General features: G+C 26.8%; 1 protein-coding gene across 1 annotated transcript; it reads right to left on the bottom strand.

Moving 5' to 3' along the window:
* Window positions 1-1,036: 1,036 nt before the first annotated feature.
* Window positions 1,037-19,444, bottom strand: LOC107453808 (Diphthamide biosynthesis 2). The gene is made up of 7 exons (XM_016070766.4): window positions 17,493-19,444; window positions 14,111-14,265; window positions 11,466-11,578; window positions 8,714-8,934; window positions 5,416-6,069; window positions 3,186-3,362; window positions 1,037-1,238 (listed from the first exon to the last, which is right to left on the bottom strand). The coding sequence occupies exons 1-7, from the start codon at window positions 18,826-18,828 to the stop codon at window positions 1,114-1,116; spliced, it is 2,781 nt and encodes a 926-aa protein (XP_015926252.1). The 5' UTR covers window positions 18,829-19,444; the 3' UTR covers window positions 1,037-1,113.
* Window positions 19,445-20,101: the final 657 nt, after the last annotated feature.

Below are 20,101 nucleotides of genomic sequence, written 5' to 3'. Positions count from 1 at the left end.
AAAATATGGATCCTCATTTTCTACCTATGTCAACATTTTGAAATTCTTACCCTAGAAAATTAATTGCTTACATTTTTTTACACATGTATTTTGTAAAACTGAGAATTCATTGATAGCAATACAAAAGTATATCAGTTTCTCTTAATTTTCATGTCATAATTTAAGAGATAATTGGACCAATATGTTTAACTTTACTTCACTACTTAATAAGATGATGAATGCTACAATTTTTTTTCCCTTGTATATTATAGGTTTAAAAAATGATATAGATTGAAAATGAATATCCATATTCTAAACTTGGAAGGGTCAGTACTGAAGTTATACCCAATTAAATATTGTAAAATTGCTAAAACATTATGAAGAAAATAAAAAATTTAAAAAAAAGTGTTTTTAAATATTTGCTGCAGCAAGTTTTCTAGTGCTGCATGTCTAATAATCCATAAACTTTAGATCTTAAAAAAAATCAAAATCTTTTTTTTTTTTTTTTTCATTTCAAAGTAATATGAGCATTGGCATTATATTTATATTAGCTTTTTATGAAGGTAAAATTAATGTGAAAATGATGAATCAATCTGTATATTATTAAAATAATATTCTATTTCAATACATCTGCTGACATTTTATAATGTTAACTGAATTTCAATAAAAACAATAAGTTTTATAATCATGTAAATTCTAACTGAATTAGCACTATTATACAAATAATATATAAAATTATACTTAAAAATAATAATGTTAGGGAAAAAATAAATAAAATGAAACATCTTATCAAATAAAGTTTTAAATTATTTCAACACTAGCTCTGTACGTATGGTTATTGACAATTTAATTCTTAAAAAAAATTATTTAATGAATCGCTTAAAGGTAAAGATTTGAAAAATGATTGCATATTATGAATGGACCTAATAGTATTTTACATAATTAAGCATTGTGCTTTGATTGCCTTTGAACTTAACATCACTATTTTAATGACCATAAACAAATTTTATGTAAAGATCACAAGTATTTGTACATGCAAATAATCAACAAAAAAAACTTCAAACCAAACATAAAAAGATATTTATTTTTATTCTAAACCAGAATATAAAAACATTTTATTATTATTAAAAAAACTCAATCTGTCACTTCATCTTCATATATTGATGCAATACCTCTTTGACCTTCTTCAATATTTGCACTTGATGTTTCACCTAATTTTTGTTCCAAACCTTGCCAACTGCGTTGAAGTAAAAACTCCCCTAAAAATATTTTTTTTATTCTAAGCAGAACTGATAAATTTTGTCAGACAAATACACATTAATAATATTTGTAACTGAACATCGTTCAAGCTGTAAATTAGAATAAAAATTTCTACATATATAGTTGACTTCATTTCATGCAGTTTCGTACTGTATCTCTTTTAAATTTCATAGTACAAAAGGTTCATTAAAATCATTTATAAAAAAATTGCTTTTAACAAAGACTTTAATTTATATTTTAAAAATCTTAAATGCAACTAGCACTTTTTTACTAATTATAAAATAATTTTCCTATAACTTAATTTGACTTTCAGCCAGGGTTGGTACGATTTAAGTCACTAGATTTTAATCATGATTAAAATGGTGAATATAATCACTTGATTTTTTTTTTAAAAATCTTTATTTTAAACCAAATTATTGTTTTTTTTTAAAAATATTAAGTCAAAAATATTTTTTACACAATATAAATAAATATACTCATTATGATGTGATTTTTTTTCTTAAAAAAAAAGTCTGATTTCATTGATAATTAAGGTTTTTACAAAAATAATAATAATGAGTAACGGATATGTGTAAATTATTTCAATCGAAACAGAAAACTATGGCAGAAATAAATTATAAATTTCAAATAATTATGAAATAATTTGCTAGTCATAAACAAATATTTAAATTATAGCCATTTATTTTTAAATTTAATGAAATACAAGTTCTTTTAAAACTTATTAAATATGTAGTTAGTATTTATTAACAATAAAGAAAAGGTCATTCATCCCGAAGTAACTTAAAATATTTTTTTCCTCTTTAATGTTTTTTGATCCAAATTAATTTATTCTTCATTGCAAATTTAATTGACAAATTTCAGCCTCCCTGTCTTCAAAATTCAATGTTGAGCTTGAACAAAAATAACTATGATTTTGTTTATTAAATGAACAGTGTATGATAAGTAAATAAGAATTTTACCTATTAGCAAGAAATATTAACTATTTTTGCTATTATATTGTTTTGAAATATTATTAAGTATTATTAAAACATTTGTCCGATAATTTTGTTGATAATTGTAAAAAAAAATCTGAATTAAATTTTTTTAAAATCTTTTTTTATTCTTACAAACACCTATTCTCAGTACCTATTATAGAGCTCAATTTTCTTTAAATGATTTAAACAAAATAACTATCATAATTGTTAGAATTTCTGCAAAACAAATCCTTCTCTGTAACTACTATTTAAGTGATTAAGTTAACTATGATAAAAAATAGTAAAAGAGATAGCACAAGAGTTCACTAAAATTTCTACAAAGAATAAAGCAGCTTTTCTTGCTATAGTATATTGCTTAGTTTTTATTTTAATTAACTGAAGCTTCTAAAATAAGTATTAATGATGAAATGAATAATACTCAAAAACTGAAGCAGAAAGATATTCTTATCTATTAAAAAACTATTAGCTACAAAAATTAAGGTAAAGTCAACATGTCTTGAGTCCTCAAAATAGATGTCCATTATCAAAACAAACAAACATGTTAAAAATGAAAATATATTTTTAAAAAAAGTACTTCAATTCAATTAGTTCTTCACCCCTTATTCCACCTGGAAATATTTTCTGGAAAGCATTTTTACCTGGAAAGAGCAAAGCATGCAGCATTTCCACCTGGAACCGTAACCCTTTATGAAAATTTTAAAATGTCTTTATGAAAATTTTAAATTTTCTCCAAAATGGCAGATTTTAATAAAAAAAGTAAAATAAGAATGAACAATTTTCAAGTATATTTTAATTCTTTTATTTAAAGTTACTAATGCTAAAATTTTATAATATTTCAGTTATTTTAGTATCATACAATTTAACTGAAACTTAATGTCTTTAATTCTCATTTTGAAATAATGGCAACTATGTTTTTATTCAATTAACTTATAAAAAACTTAAAAATATTTTATGTTTCTGATTGATGTATACCTGCTCCTTTAGAATGTATTGAAGATATTTCCATTTTATCTCTGGAAGCAACAGCAGTTTCTGAAGATTCAGAAATTCCAGTGTTTGTAGATAATTCTGTATGACGTAACCTGCCAGTTACTAGAGACACATCAGTATTTTCATAACTCTTACAAAGAGGAACATAATGAGCTGCACCTGTTGCATAAGAATTTATTTCATGATTACTGTAAATAAATTACACACAAAATAAATAAAAATATCTAATAAAAACTATTTGAAATATAAAGAAATAACTAAATGAGAAGTTCATATAAAAGCAACACCTTTAAAATTCCTGTAAGAATTGTACATTATACTAATATTTCTAAGGCAAAATTAGAAAATTTTAAAAACACTTGTTAAAACATTTTTTCATAAAATGAACATTTTAGGCAATTTAAAAAAATCATATTAATAAGTATTGTATATTTTGAAATATTTCTCAAAATATGGTAAACATTACGAAGTTTATTTCTAAAATGAATAAGAATTTTAAGAAACAAGCATGAAATAAAGTAATTTTTAGAATATTATAAAATAAGCATAATAATTCCATAGGTATTTAAAAAAAAAAATAATGGGACATAGAGTGCATTTTCGAAGAAAAAAAAACTTGGCAAACAATTTTTTTATATATCCATTTCTTATATTTAGTTGACCTGAGGATGGTGGCAACAATTAATTTTTCCCCATACTAAAATTAGGTTTTTAACAATTTTAGATATTTTATAATAAGAAATTGAAAGGTATAAGATTTTTCTTGCAAATTTGAAATGAAGCTTATTCTAAGTAGAACAAAATAAGAAAAAAATTAATACCTAGATAATTAGAAAAATTTTTAAGTTATATTTATACATATATTAATTTATCCAATGCATATATGTACTGGTTTATTTTGTTGTACCTTAAAAAAAAATGTGAGATAAGAGAAGAAAAAAATTTCTCCTCCCTTACAGTTTATTACTTCACTAATTAAATAACAGAAAATATTCTAATATATAGCCAAATTCATGAAGTTTAGTTCTTGAAAATAAATTTTTAAAGCTCCATGCTGGAATGCATTTGTTGATTTCAAATATGTTTGACAGATAGTAAAGCATCATAGTGTACACTTTAATTATTTTTATGTGGCTAAAAGTTGGTGCAAATTTTTTTGTTTAGTCACTTTTTACTCAGTGAACAATTTTATAAAAAAAATTATCTAAAACAAATATAAAATTCTTGACAAAAAAATAAAATCAAAATATCAAAATTTATTATGGAAAAAATTAATTTACAGTTCCTTTATTTTATAATATTATTAGCTGAAAATGCTAAAAATATTCATTTTGGTAGGTTGAATCTCTCAAAAACTAAGAATGATAGAAATTTTCATTTCAATACCTTGCCCAACAATTTACTAAAATCAACCAATCATCAATATGAGTTTGTGGTATTTTTCTACTTTAATTTTTGTCAACCACTGATCACATTTATTATTATTATTTCACTGTGTACATTTATATCCTTAATATTATCGTGTTTCAATTATTATTTTACATTATCTAATTGACAACAAAGAAAAAGGATTCAGATTGTTTTTATAATAGCAATCTTTTATAAACTTGCCACATTCAATTTTAAACAAACAAAAAAATATTTTTAGTTAAGTTTACATGAGGTGAAAATTTCAACTCCAAAATCAGCCAATCTGAACTAAAACAATAAAAAGAATTTTCTGAAATTTTGTAATTTTATCCATATGTACCATACTTAATTTAAAAATTATCTCAAAAACTTAAAATCTTTCAAAGAAAAAAGCTCTTTATGTATACCAAAATAAGACAACTATCATTAAAATTTTTAAAATACTAATAGTAGGGGAATAACCTATTTTGAGGGGGTCGAATGGACTGTATTACTAATTATTAAGAACAAACGATAACTATTTATTAATGAAACGATGAATGACGCCATTTGAAGACGTCCGATTATATCAGAACAAAACAAAAAACAAGAGCTCTTCTTTTCGCCAAATTAAATAGATAAACGAAGCCAAATCCAAGAGAGGCGCCAAAAACCTAAAAGTCATGATTAAAGCAAATCTTTAAAAAATAAAAGTTATACTGATAAAAAATTATATTTATGCAATATTTTTCCACATATACATATTGAGGTCTAAAATGAAAATTTTAAACATTCAAAGTGAATGTGTAGTAAATCTTATTACCTGGCAATATTTCACTAAAATCAGTGATGTAATCTCCAGTCCATTCACGAGCTTGATTTAAAGCAATTTCTAACTCATATGGTGTTACAATCGGCTGGTAGAAGTCTCTGCTTTCAACTAACGAAGATTCAATGCAGGCCACATAAACAAATACATCAATTTCAGGAAAATTAGCTAATTTTGCACTATTCAGCTTACCAACAACTAATGTATATGATTTCTTCCCAGCATTTTTTATCAGTTCTTTAATGTGATTGATTGTAGACAGATAATTTGAAACTCCTAAAGTTCCAACAAGAATACCAATAATTTTTGCATCTTTTGCTTTCTCAATGTAATAATAACGTCTCTTAAGGTGTCTGTTGACATCTAAACTTTCAACTTTGCCAATTTTTTGGATCGGATTATATGAATAAAATGTACAGTTTGGAAACGATAGCATTAAATTTGTCAATGTCACAGAACGACTGCCAACATAAAATATGCTATAATTATCAATTGTATGAGAATCAGGAATTAAGATGTGTCTGTGATTTTTTGCTATCAAATTTGAAAAAGCTTTATCTTGGTTAATTAATTTTACATCTTCACCAGGTATTTCCAATTGAGATGTTACAACATTATCATAATTCTTTAAATGTTCAACAAAAATACCTGAAAAACAAAAGAATACTAAAAACATGAATGAAAAAAAATTTGAAGTTAGCACATACTATAAATAAACATATAAATTCTTAAATAGATTAAAACTAATTTGAAAATTACCAAGATATTCATGAAAACCATTACACTATGTGTGCATGTAAATATAAAATTTCATTAAAAATTACAAGTGAAAAAAATATACTGGATGTTCCCAAATGACTGTTAATTTCAAAAACCAAATAGCTTCAAGCATTTAGACTCGAAAATTACCACAATGAAAGACATAACTAAAAGAGATTCAAAATCAAGTCGCAGCCGTTTCCTTCCCATTCCTTTGTTAACTACTAAACATTTATTACACATAAAAATAAATATCTAATTATATTTTTTACTAATAGTTAATTATAAAAATATATTTAAAAAAAGGAGCTGAGGAATATTCAATATATAATTAAAAGTTTTGTATAAATTAAAATTTCAGTACAAAATAATACAAATATCAGTTCAAAATAATAGTGGATTTTACAAAACAATATAAATTTGATGGAAACTAGAACACAATATAGGAAATATTCCCCAATAGGAGATTTTAAAGATTTTCATAATCAATAAAAATAAAATACAAAAACTATATAACTAAAAAGCATAAATTTAAACAGGCTGTAATACATTCTGTTTGTGATGGACATTAGACAATAATAAATTTCAATATACATTTTTTTATTATTATGCTTATCATATTCCCCAAATTTGAATTGCAAAATGATAGTCTATTGGTTAACTTACGATAAAAAACTACAACATATTCTGAAATAACAACATAAAGTTTTCAAAAAATATTGTGTTAAAATTATTATTTTTTAAATATAAAAGGCAAAAAATAAAAAGCTTGAATATAAAAAGGAAAAAACTCCAGACTGGTTATTATATATATATACACCTCATACATAATCTTTTGATGATAATATGATCTAATAAACAAAGAATATCCAAATATCTTCCGATGTTATCAGCATAGAATTTTTAAAAAAAGTTACATTAGTGTCTATATATCAGTAAATTATTTATAAATTTCGCATTTAAAAGTATTTACAAGCAATAATTATTTATAACCCCTTCTACATGTTAATCTTGGTTATTATTTTGCTTTCAATTACTATTTAAAAGTAAAGGCTGAGAAGTAAAAAGAAGTTTCCTTTACTAGATTCTTAAAAAAACAGGATATTAACTTATCATACAATATTTTGAAAGAAGAATATTTGGTTACTCCTTTACAATTATTAAATGGAAAATAATAAGTTATGTTTACTTTTAACACAATGAATACAAAAAAAAACTTTTAAAGCAACATTATTTTTTTGCACTGTTGATGAAAAATCTCTTAGGTAAAAAATATTTAACCAGTTCTTAATCAACTTTCAAATTTTAAACAAGAATTTTGTATTGTGTCTACCACTAAAATTATTAAATACCAATTCACTACTACATAAGACATGTTAACTCGTTTCTATCTTGGGTTATCTTTTGATAGATGAAGGTTGACATTGCTGAAAGCTCTTTCCCCACAAATTTAGAAAACAAGTTTAAAAAAGTTGCAATGATAACAGAGCAAAGTAATTGGTTTAAATTGAATCCTAATTGAATTAAATATATGGAACCAATTCTGTAATAAAAAAAACATTTGAATCTTTTTATTGATTAATTTTTAAATTTAATTAAATAATCTTTTTAAAAAATGGAAGCAAAGAAACCATGGACGTTTATATGCAAAATAAGTATGATTTTTATACTTATTATTTAATAAAATCTTTGAAAAACAAAGTGATTTTTACCTCATAGTTACATTATAATATTGTGGTAGAACCTTTATCAATCATCTCTCACAAGACCACTCATTGAGAACGATAGATACAAGAAAATGACGAAAGCAGGTCAAAATTAATGGCTCATAAAAAAAGTAATGGACTTTTTTTATTTGCAACCAGAATAAAATATTTTAATTGAAGAAATTATAAACATACTGCATAAACATACTGCAAGTATTTGTGATGAACAAATACATTTAATTATTCTAAATATTTGAGAATTTTAGTTTTTAACATCCTCTTTTTCTTTTTAAAGAAAATAACAAATTTCCAATATTTGTTACAGATTGCTAGTCTTTTTCTATAAGTTCATGTAAATACAAAAAAAATCCTCACGGTTTAGTAGGCTCTGTAGTCTATTGTAAAAGTTAGCATTGATTGTGGTGCTGTTGCGTTGTCTTCATTGGTAACATTTTTCACTTCTACCAAAATCACACCATAAATTTAGAAATTATCATAAACTGATACATAAATGTCAAACATAATGCTTAATGTATTTCCCCCAAACTATTACAAGTCCTGATTTTCTTCTTCATCACTTACGTTTTATCAGAAGTAGGTATTCCCCCTCCCCTCAAAACGAGAGGTATGTCAGTAAAATTTCTGAAAGACAAAAGGAAGATCTAGACTGAAATTATAAACATTATAAGAATAGCATTTGTGACAGTACCGTTAAAAGAAGATGATACATATGGGAGAAAGTAAGATACAGAAATGATAAATTAAGGTTCAACTGAATAATAAAAAATTATAGCAATTCTGATAAATAATGAAAAAATTAATCTTACTAATAGCATGAGAATATGTGACTTCATATAAGATGACAACAGGAGTTTTTTCATCAGGGAATAGACTTTGAAATGAATCAACTGTATCATTAATGTCAATATGATGCTTTCCAAATATATATAAAACAGGAAGTCGCTTTGTTGGGCTGAGACAAGCATGACCAAAGTGAATAATTGCATCAGCCGAAACATGCTCTGCAGCAACTTCATCAACGCAACAACTAATGAAAATAAAAACAAATTCAGATGCACACAATTTTATTTAACTGATATTGATTTATTTTTTAAATAATTAAAATTACAAAATTCGCTAGAATTAAGTCAAATGACTAAATTGTTCATGACCAAAATTGTCTCATGAAACACATTTAACCATAACAATTATAAATGAAATACAGACATGCATTAATATCATTGATTGATTAAGAAGATTTCCATAGGAACTTATTTGTAAGTTTTAGAAAGTATGATAACTAATTCCACTAGTATTAAAATGTATTCAACAATGAGGACTATATATTTAAATAGTTAAAAACTAAAAGAATTTTAATATTTGGTCACTTATTCCTGTTTTAACATTATTTTTAAAAATCGAAAATGCTGTTTTCAGATATAAGTTAAGAAAGGAGCTCCAAATGTAAAAATTTTGTAAATTCAATGATTTATATAAATATATTTATAATACCTTCCAGTCAATTACTGTTATTTAAAAAAAATTCATATGAGCATAAGGCACTTAAACAGTAGCTTTTTTAATTCTTACTTTTTATTTATTAATATGTTTTTAGTCAATTCTGATATTACTAGACACCTATATTTCTCTAAAGTTATTTTTATTTTATATTTTCCTTCAGATCAATGCTCAACCAAACATATCAGGAATTAAAATTATCATATATAATGAATGCTACATATATACATAATGATCAAATTTTATGGTGCATCTGAACTTTCATGTCAGAAAACCAGCACTTAATATGCAAAAGGCTGGCTGGAAACTTTACAATTCATCATCTAATCAGAAGCTAACACTTATGGTAACTAAAATAAACTATCTTTTTTGAGTGTAACTAATTTATTTACATAACATGGAATAGAAAGCAATGAAAATCCTCTGAATTTAGATCAAGCACAATGAACATTATCAAGTTTCAGTTATAACTAAACGTCAGTCTTTTTATTCATAGATTTCTAAGGATTTTTAAAACAGTCAAATGACATGTTATTAATGAAACAGAAAAATGCCATAAAGTAAAATTTCATTATATTCTAGCTTGAGAAAAGTAATATTTATCAGGTTATTTCACTTATTAATCTGTTTAGTGATGATCCTAAAATTCTGATGTGATGATTCTTTAAAATGTCATGATGAAAGTGATGATTCTTTAAAATGTCATAAAATAAAATTTCATTTTATTTTAGCTTCTGAAAAGTGATATTTAACTACATTTAACTTATTAAACTGATTAATGAATGATCCACTTCCAGTGGATCCCTTCTCACGTTGGGGTCCTGGGCAATGATATCGCCGGCACTCTGGCTAAGGAGGGGACAGAAGAAACTTTGATGAGTCCAAATTCACTCACCTTCATGGAACTGGCATCGAAAAAGAAAAAAGAAGACAATGTTTCCTGGTTCGTACCCCCCAAACATCACTGGTACCAGAGCACCCGTCTGGAAGACGCAATCAACATTCCGTGCAACCGCAAGGATCAGGCGGCGCTTATCTGGCTTAACAGCGGCCCCCTTAAGCCTCTTTCTTTTGCGGTTAGTGTTAAAATCTTCCCAAACCGCCCCAGGTGCCACAAAATGCAGGCTTCTTCCCAACATCGAATCAATCAACATTCCGTGCAACCGCAAGGATCAGGCGGCGCTTATCTGGCTTAACAGCGGCCCCATTAAGCCTCTTTCTTTTGCGGTTAGTGTTAAAATCTTCCCAAACCGCCCCAGGTGCCACAACATGCAGGCTTCTTCCCAACACATCCTGGACTGTCTTGGACTGGACAAGAGGGACATTCTAGAAAACCCACTTTCGGTGGCCGACTTCCTCCGGGTTACGAATTTCATGGACATTGTTTAGCCCTGCTAATTTTGGGGATTAGGAAGAAGAAGAAAGAATGATCCTTCACAGCTAACTTCTTTTAAAATGTCATAAAGTAAAATTTCATTTTACTCTAGCTTGCGAAAAGTGATCTTTAATACTAAATATAATAACAATACAATAAAACATACAATGATACTTTTGATCGGTTATGGTATGTTTAGTGTTAACTATATCATATTTATTAAACTGATTAATGATGATCCTTCACTTTTAACATTTATAAAGTAAAATTTTACGAAGTAAAATTTCAATATATTTTAGCTTGTGAAAAGTAATATTTAACTTATTTGCTACTTTCAGTAGCTTACTAGTTCCAGTAGTTTCAGTATTTACTAAAAGTAATAGTCGACTATATTAACTTTATTTACTTATTAACGCTACTTTCTTTAAAATGCCATTAAGTAAAATTTCATTTTATTCTAGCTTACAAAAAGTGATATTTAATTATATTTAACTTATTAATGATGATCTTTCACTGCTAATTTCCTTAAAGATATCAATATTATCTATATAAAACGTTTTTGAAATAATGAAGATGGAATAAAAAGAAAAGTTACAGAATTTGTTGAAAAAAATAAATCATTCAAATATTAAACAAAAATCAGGAACATAAAATGTAATAAATAATACCAACTTTGAGAACATTACCTTCCATATGAGGTATCCCCTAAAATAAATATCTCTTTATTCGTCAAATCTTCTAACTTCAACGCAACAGATGCAGCATCACCGAGCAGACTGTCCGGAAACTGTAAGGCCACCTGTAATTTATAACAATTTTAGGATGTATAATATTTTTTAAAATTTTCACAAATTGCTTGTAACAAAGTTAGAACATTTCTTCAACTAAGGAAGTAACTATGGAACAACAGAAAAAATAATGGTTAAGATAGCCTTAAAAGTAGCACAACCTTTAGCATAGCAGCCAGATGCAGTCCTCCAATAATCAATATGCCTTCTAGCCAAAACATGATACGCAAACTCATAAATGATATGCAAACAATTAAATTTTAACTTAATTTTATAGACAAACTTTTTATTTCAGTCATTACATGTAAATAAACAATCTACAAAATAGCACCTTATTTTTACTTTGAAAATATTTTGTCATAGTTGCAAATGTGTCTAATTTTCTGCAATCAGACTTTTAAACCTATCAAACACAGCATCATTAAAACATGGCATCATAAATTCAATCTCAATAATCAGGCACTTAACTTGAGAGAACGTGCAGGGGCCATTTTATGGCCCTGCATAATTTATAATTTCTTATTCATAGAAAACTAGACAATTGTTTCTCCATTTCTTATTAGTAGCTAAGTTTTTCTTCCTTGTCTGCCTTTTTTGAATAAGTTATTTTATATCCCAATAGAGGTTGTATCAGTTATGGGGTTATAGAATGGCCCCACACATCTTTCTGTTTCGTCCAGAAATAAATTTATTTCTGTTGCGGATGAGTTTAGTGCATTGTTTTTTATTCCCAATTAAAGTGATTTCTACTTGTTTGCAAATTTCATGAAAGTTTTTCCCCAAAAAGTACAAAACTACTTTGTTATCTAGCAAAAATCTACTAACTGTGCATAAAATCTGTAACCTAACTGTGTATTAAAAATCAAAGACCTAGCTATTTCACTTATTAGAGATCAACACCGGCAAACATGTGGTTAATCAGAGTTTGAATCATGAACAACAAGTTCAAATATTAAAAAATTGCTGGCTTGAATCATCAAATTAAAATAAAAAACTTCTTCAAAATGAAGTTTCGCTAGAGGAATTACGAACTACTGGAACTAATACTTTTTGCACAACTGTGTGTAATAACTATCTCCAAGAAAATTAAATATAAAGAAAAGCTGTTATATACCTTCATACTTGAATTAAATTAAAAATATCAAAGCATAATTATTTATATATTAATTATCAAAGAAGTATATACAATTATACTTTATTTAATTCTATAGAAAAAAGAACGGTAAAAAGCTTTGAAAGTTAAGAAATAGTAAGCAGAAGTTCAAGACTCAAAAATTTTATATTTCCGATTAAAAAACTGTATATTTTATAAGCAATATATTAATAAATTAAATCTGGGGTCATTCTATGACCCCATTCATTCATGTCATTCCATGACATCTTAAAATTCGTTCAGGAAGCACACATCCTCCCGAATTTTAAAAAAAGCCATAGATAATATACATTATGAATGTATTTTAATGATTTAATTGAACTTATTAAATGAGAAACAAACATTGCCTATATTAGTTAATAGTATGAATTACAAAATTCTGTTCCTTTAAATTAGTCTAAAACTTAGTATTAGCTATACACTGAGTTTGATTCAGTTACAAAAACTTGATACTTTAAGTATCGGATGCATATTAATAGTTACTTAGATCATAAATAAAACTGGGAGTGAAATAATATAAAGTAAAATTTATATTGCTTCTATTAGAACTAAAAGTCTGTGTTGAATTTTTTTGGATTATCTTTAATTTTAATTAGTTTATATTACAAATTTAAAAATTTTGGTTATAAAATAAAACGAAATTCGATTTAAATCAACTACAAATATTTCGCTAGAAAATTAACCTACTTAACATGCATTCATTATCATTAGTTTCAATGAAATCGTATAAATATAATAAATCCATGGATGAAACAGTCACAATTTTATATAAAATGAACTGAATGTTTTTACTAAAGCAAATATTTTAAGGTTATCTATTTCCTGATGATTTAATTAGCTGACAAAAGACTAAAACTTCTTAAGCTCATGGGAAAACATTTTAAGAATCAAATTGAAATGAATTATTCCACTTCTTGTGGATGATTAACTGTGGTTGCAACACTATGAATTTTCATGCTTGTGCATTTAAGCATTGTTTCTACCCTCTTACTATGGCATAGCTAAATGCCCAAAGTCCTTATAAGTCATTAATATAAGCTGCAGTGATTAAGAAAGTGAAAAAAAAAATTTAAAAGAAATAACTAAGCTAGTAGATGATATTAAATGAGTTGAAAAAAAGTAGAAGCATCTTTAAAGTTTATTTGTTAAACCTCTGATTGAGAAATTAATATTTGTTATTATCCCTATTTTGTCTGAGAGACTATATGTATTTTGATTTTTTGGATATTTCAATTTTTTTCTAATCCCTATAAATTATTGAAGTTTCATTGTGGTTATCAATTATATTAACCTATCAACAATTCCATACTAACTATAATATTAATAAATTAATTAAACAAAATGCCATAACTTTTCAAACTAAGAATTTTAAATAGAATACATTATTTACCTTTGAAAAACCTTTGTTTTTAATCCAATTCGCGCATTTTTCGATTTCATGCATATCATCTAAGGGAACTGACTCAGGTCTTTGTTCATTTGATGAACATTCTATCACACGACCAATTGGTGCCGAATCTTCACTGCTAAATGCAACAGACATGGCTAAAAGAAAATTCGTATTATAAAATTAATTTGATAGAAGTTGTTTCTAATGTATATCACACTTTATGCAATTTTACTGTATTACTGTTTCTAATACTGAGCATTCCCAATTATATGGGCTAATGACCAGATAATTAGGTAATCAGTTTGAATCCACTAACATAAAGAAATACTTGTTAATTGTTAATCATATAAACCTAAGTACAGATAGCATTAATGGTGGGAAAAAACAGGAAGACTTCCACCTTACTATTACGAAGTTATTTTCACATTAAAGCTTAAAAATAATAGTTTATACCATCAATGAGTTTATGAGTTTTATCTATTTTTTGCCAGTTTATTAGTTTCAAGAGTATAAATTTGCTAACTTTCTCAATATTTAAAATGAAATTAAATAAAAATATCACAAAAGAATAATCCAACGTTTAAATAAATAAATAGGCAAAAAAAGTAACTACGATTTTTAGAAGATATGGGCAAAATTTAGAACCAATCAATAAATTAAATGAAGGAGTTATTCAGCAACTTGTTAATTTTCTTTTCTCATTGATTCAATTTCTTTTAAATAAATTAATAGTTTACGACTGTCTAAATTTATAAAACTTGGAAATATCTAATAAATATGGTAATATTGAGTGAAAACTTAAACTGACTGAAAAATAACTAAATTATTCACACTGTCTTTCCTTCTGAAACGCAACACCAGTTAAAGAATTATTGTTAACACTCCATCAATCATTCATATTAAATCAAAATTAAAAATATTTATTAATATTATATCCAAATTATAAATAGTACTCTCAGTGCTATTTAGTACTAGTAACTTTACATTGAAATAATAAAAATATATATTAACAATCAAGCTACTTGAGTTTAATTCAAATAACTAACAAATATATTATCAAAGAATTATTTAATTGTAATAATTTCCATTTTGTTTTATTAAAGTGTGAATGTTTTGATACAATTACTGAGCAAATTCAAGGCAATATATCAATGGTATATGTCGAAAAACTTCTTTCCAATGTCCAATAAAGTGTATGTTTTTTAGACCTTTAAATTGCTTTAAACATGTTTAATACAATTTCAACACAATATAGTTAGTCTTTACATTTTTCTTCTTGTTAAAATTTTTTTTAAATATATTGACACTGAATTATTGTACTCAATCAAATGTTCCTTCTAAATAAACAAATAAAATTATTGTGTACATGTTTTATTCTGAATATAATTTATTTTAGTGTTATAAGAAAATAATTCATTTGTAACTAATATTTGGTATTAACTTACAATCAAAAAAAATTTTTTTATCCATTTTTTTAAAAATAATATTAAGATGGATCATCTATTAGCAATTAATTTTGAATATATTTTTAAAGCTTAGCGCTTGGATAAGAGAAGGAAATATTTGACTTTTGATACGAAAGTTATATTGTTAATTAACGCTTTATTTGGTAACTAATAATGTAACATACACAGTGTTTTCATCATAGAAAAAAATGGGTGAGAATTTCTCAAAAACAGGGTGAGATTTCAAAAAGTTAAGTGAGATTTCAAAAAGTTAAGTGAGATTTCTAAAAACTAAAAAAACACAAAAACTCTTGGAAAAAAAATCATTTCTTTAATTATAATACATTTTTAACGTCTTCTATTTTTAAATCATAGAATATTTTTGGTGCATCATCATAGATGATTTTGCCTATACAATAATTTGTCCATCTTACATTAGCACATAAAAAATTTGAACGTCTTACATGAAGAAACCTTACCTACACTGAACATGTGGTTGCAGAGAAATGTGTTCTGAAAGGGGTTCCGTGGTTGTGTTCTGTTGTTCGAAATGGTTCTGAACAATACTGGTAAATAAGGAAGCTATATAATGTGGCGGATGTTGAAAATAATGAAAGATCCAGGAAGAAAAGTGAAATGGATTTTATTCTAAATGGCGTAATTCGAAGCTTTTTCTAAAATGTGAGAAATTCGCGAATTTTGAAATTTATTTATAGAATGCGCAAATTTCTCACAATAATAATTTTTTAATGCAAGAAAAGAAAAAAATATACGAGATTCTCGCGCTGTAGTGAAAACGCTGATACAACAAATCATCAGAAATATATTATAAAATAATGTCATTGTTACATTTTAATAACTCTAATGTTCTTAGATCTCAATAACTACGAAATTATAATGTTAATAGAAACTGAAAACTTCATAAGAAACAATAAATGTCAAAAATATACTAATGTTAAAAACAATAAATGTTAAAAATTAATGTAGAATAATATCCAATACTTACGAAAAAAACTGAATTGAACGATATTTTCAATTAATCATTTCAAATTACTGGTAAAAATAACTATCACATGAAATAAAATGTGTGACATATAATCGATAGTATTTCACTTAAATACTTAATTTTTAACAAATTATTATAGATTTAACTGCGTAAAAACTGTTTTGCTTCTTTTTTAGATCTTTTTGTTAATATTTCTCTACCTGATCACTGAGTGGTAATTTACAGACCGATGAGAATATTTTTTTCCGGGACTGAATTTGATTACTACTTTTATGATTTAAAACTTTGCCAAATTTGTTTAAGACATCATGCTTATTCTTTTCACAACACTCCATCCCCTTTAAAATATATGTCAAAATTTGAAACTGTCTAGTAAGCCATAACACCATTAATTTATTGTAGAATCCAAATCATTGCCAATAAAATTATTTTGCAAAAATAAAAATAAAAAGTTTTGTTTTATATCCATATAGATGGTTGACTGAAAGTAAACAATAACAAGCTTCCTAAAACCGAAAGAAATTTAGAAAACGTCTGGTGTATCCTGCCACTTATGAAGAGTTTTCTGTGATTTATAAATTCAAACAGGTAATGAGGGGAAAATTACAATTACAATTAATTACAATTTAATTGCAAATATCACATCTCAAATCTTATGCATCAAATATTTTAAAATAATACCTATCTATAACTTGAGAAGCTTGAATTCTCATCATCTTTCTTTTAGTGTTAGATAAATATTTTTAATGTTGAGTAATAGAAAAATAACTAAAAACACTAAATTGAATGTTTTGTAATTCTTTTGAAAGTAATAACTTTGCTTATACTTGAATGTCAGAAACATTCATTAGCATTTAATACTAACACTGAAAAACTAGTGAAAAAGTCATAATTAAAGAATAATAAGCAAAAACCCTTAATATATTCACACCTTTCTCATAAGCCATTTCTCGAAGCTTTGTCAAATTTGAGAGATCTAGCTTATTTTCATCAAACTTGCTAGCCCAGTGTAAAACAAAATCAAATGACTGTAAGAGTTCACTGTAATCAATACCAGAAAATTTATCAGACGGAGACTGTATGACATCCCCTTCTACAGAATGAGCATCCTCACAAGACACATCAACATTTGACAAATTTAGAGTCCAATCTTCGGGAGATTTAGGATCTTCATAGAGCTCATCACATTTATTTCCAATTACTTTAAAATCAAGACCATGGCGGGACTTAAAATTGTTCAACCAGCCATTACTTGCTTTAAAATCAGATGATCCTCCCATTGACTTATTCATTTCCAATGCCTTCTCACAAATTGCTGGTCCAGACAAAGTTTGCCCATTATACTGAGTTTCTAAATACCAATTATAAACAGCTTCATCTAAACTTTTATTGTACGCTTGCTTCATTGTTTTTCTGCGATCCATAACTTCCATACTTTCAAAACAAGAGACAAATTTAAGTATGCTAGCTTGTTTTGCTTTGATATCACCAACACTCGATGTCCCAATATTATATTCTCTAGCCAAATGACTTACAGACGCCCCTTCGTTTAGTTTTTTAATGATATCAATTTTTTGTTTCAAACTGAGTACAACTCGCTTACGCTTCTGCGGTAGAGCTTGCATTGCAAAAGATTCAAAGGAATTTTCTGGACTTTCAACGACATCTGTTTTAATATAATTATTATTGCAATTTAAGTTAAAATTCTGATTTGTTGCGTTGACATCGAGTCCATGGCGTGATCGAAAATTCTTCAGCCATCCTTCACTAGCTTTAAAATCTGGTGAACCATAAATAGTGCTGTTTAGTTCGAATGCTTTTTGACAAATATCTCTCCCAGACACAAATTCTCCTTTTTTTTGCATTTCAATATACCACTCATACACTTTATCATCTAACTCTTTGTTTATAGAATTTCTCATAGTTTTTCTTCTTTTCATCGCATCCTCACTCTCAAACGAAGAGACATACTTTAAAATTGAATCTTTTTTTGACTGTATATCTTTAAGACTTGAAATACCAATATTGTATTCTTGGGCAATAGCTTTTGCCTTGCCTCCATTATCTAATTTATTTAAGATTTCAATTTTTTGTTGCAAACTCAGGACGACACGTTTTCTCTTAACTCGTGGAGCACAGGGAATTTCATTACTAGTGGATGGTTTTGAATTGGAATCAAAGCTATTGCTTAATCCATCGTTAAAATTTATTTCGGCATATGAATAAGAATTAAAAATATTATTTTCTGCAGGTGAGCTATTTTCCATTTTTTTTTGTAGTACTTGGTGAATATATATGCAATTAATGTCGAAGTTTTTGATAATTTTTTCAAAATTTGAGAAAGTAGCAAATTACTAAAATATTTACTCTCTATGAAACAAAAGAATACGCGTATGAAAACCTTTTCTGCAAATCAATAAGTAATTTAAGGCCATTACCAAGTCAGATATCTACAACGTCTTACTTCTTTTAGACTATTAACTTTATCTTGAAGTGCAATAACATGAACACTAAGTTTATTTCAAATTATATATAGACTTTCAACGATTAAAATATATAAACATAGAAAAATATGATAAAAATGTTAAATGAGGAGAAAACTGATATGGAAAGGAATTAAATATTTCCTTGTCATCTTGAATTCGCTTTACCGAAAAAAAGATATTAAACAACCATTTCCTTCTTGATTACTTAAAAATAGTGTTATTAAAAATATAAAACATAGAAACTTCGGGAAATAAAGCAGTATTTAAGAAAGTTGTAATATATTTACTTTACGGTGAGATTAATCAATACCTAAGCCTCAAATTCTAGACAAATGATAAATTAATACTTTCGGATTTTGAAACTAAACAAAACAGACCAAAAAACATGTTGTTTGTTATAATCATTTCGTAATATAATGCATAATAAATATTTGCTTCCAGCTTTCATGCACACATATGAGGCTTATTCGCCTTAACGAAAACGGCACTTTTCCTTCACCAACCAGGATCATTCATTCATATCACAGGTTACCCAACGAATGAGAATCGCATTTAGCATGCAAACGCATTTGTGAATTGCATGCAGCAAGGATGATCCATAAGGCAGGCTGCGCAATGAATAGAAAGATAGACATACGAGTTTCCATAATGGGTGAGTTTCCTGAGTTTCAATTTGAATATATTCAAGTCCTGCAGTGGACTGATCGTTAAGACACGTTTCCCAGCAGATCACCAAAGTCAAGCATCACAGGCTACGGTCAGTGTGCGGGAGGGTGACCACTTGGATCAGCCTGTGGTGGATCAGCCTGTAGGGACCAAGGGTGTGCGGTATGGGTCCTCGTTAAACTGTTCTACCACAAAGTGCTCGATTTCGCGAGCAGGTCGTCGGGCTACCGAAGCGGGGGTGGCATCCCCTCTTTAGAGGATCAAAATTGTGATGGCATGTCTTCGGATCATCCTCAGGGATGTTTCCCAGACCGTCGCCAATAGCCCATTGTGCAGCGCTAGTGCGACGTAAATGAACAACAACAACAACAAATATATTCAAATATAA

This window comes from Parasteatoda tepidariorum, chromosome 7 (assembly GCF_043381705.1).
Source record: "Parasteatoda tepidariorum isolate YZ-2023 chromosome 7, CAS_Ptep_4.0, whole genome shotgun sequence".
Classification (NCBI taxonomy): domain Eukaryota; kingdom Metazoa; phylum Arthropoda; class Arachnida; order Araneae; family Theridiidae; genus Parasteatoda; species Parasteatoda tepidariorum.
The sequence above is the reverse complement of the archived record's forward strand: the minus strand, read 5'-3'. Positions and strand labels throughout refer to the sequence as shown.

Coding starts and splice junctions, on each gene's coding strand:
- LOC107453808 (XM_016070766.4), bottom strand. CDS start 18,828: ATGGAAAATAGCTCACCTGCAGAAAATAATATTTTTAATTCTTATTCA. Junction 6,070..8,713: donor CACATATTCTCATGCTATTA/GTAAGATTAATT, acceptor TTTGTTTTTCAG/GTATTTTTGTTGAACATTTA. Junction 3,363..5,415: donor TTTTAGTGAAATATTGCCAG/GTAATAAGATTT, acceptor CTTATGCAACAG/GTGCAGCTCATTATGTTCCT.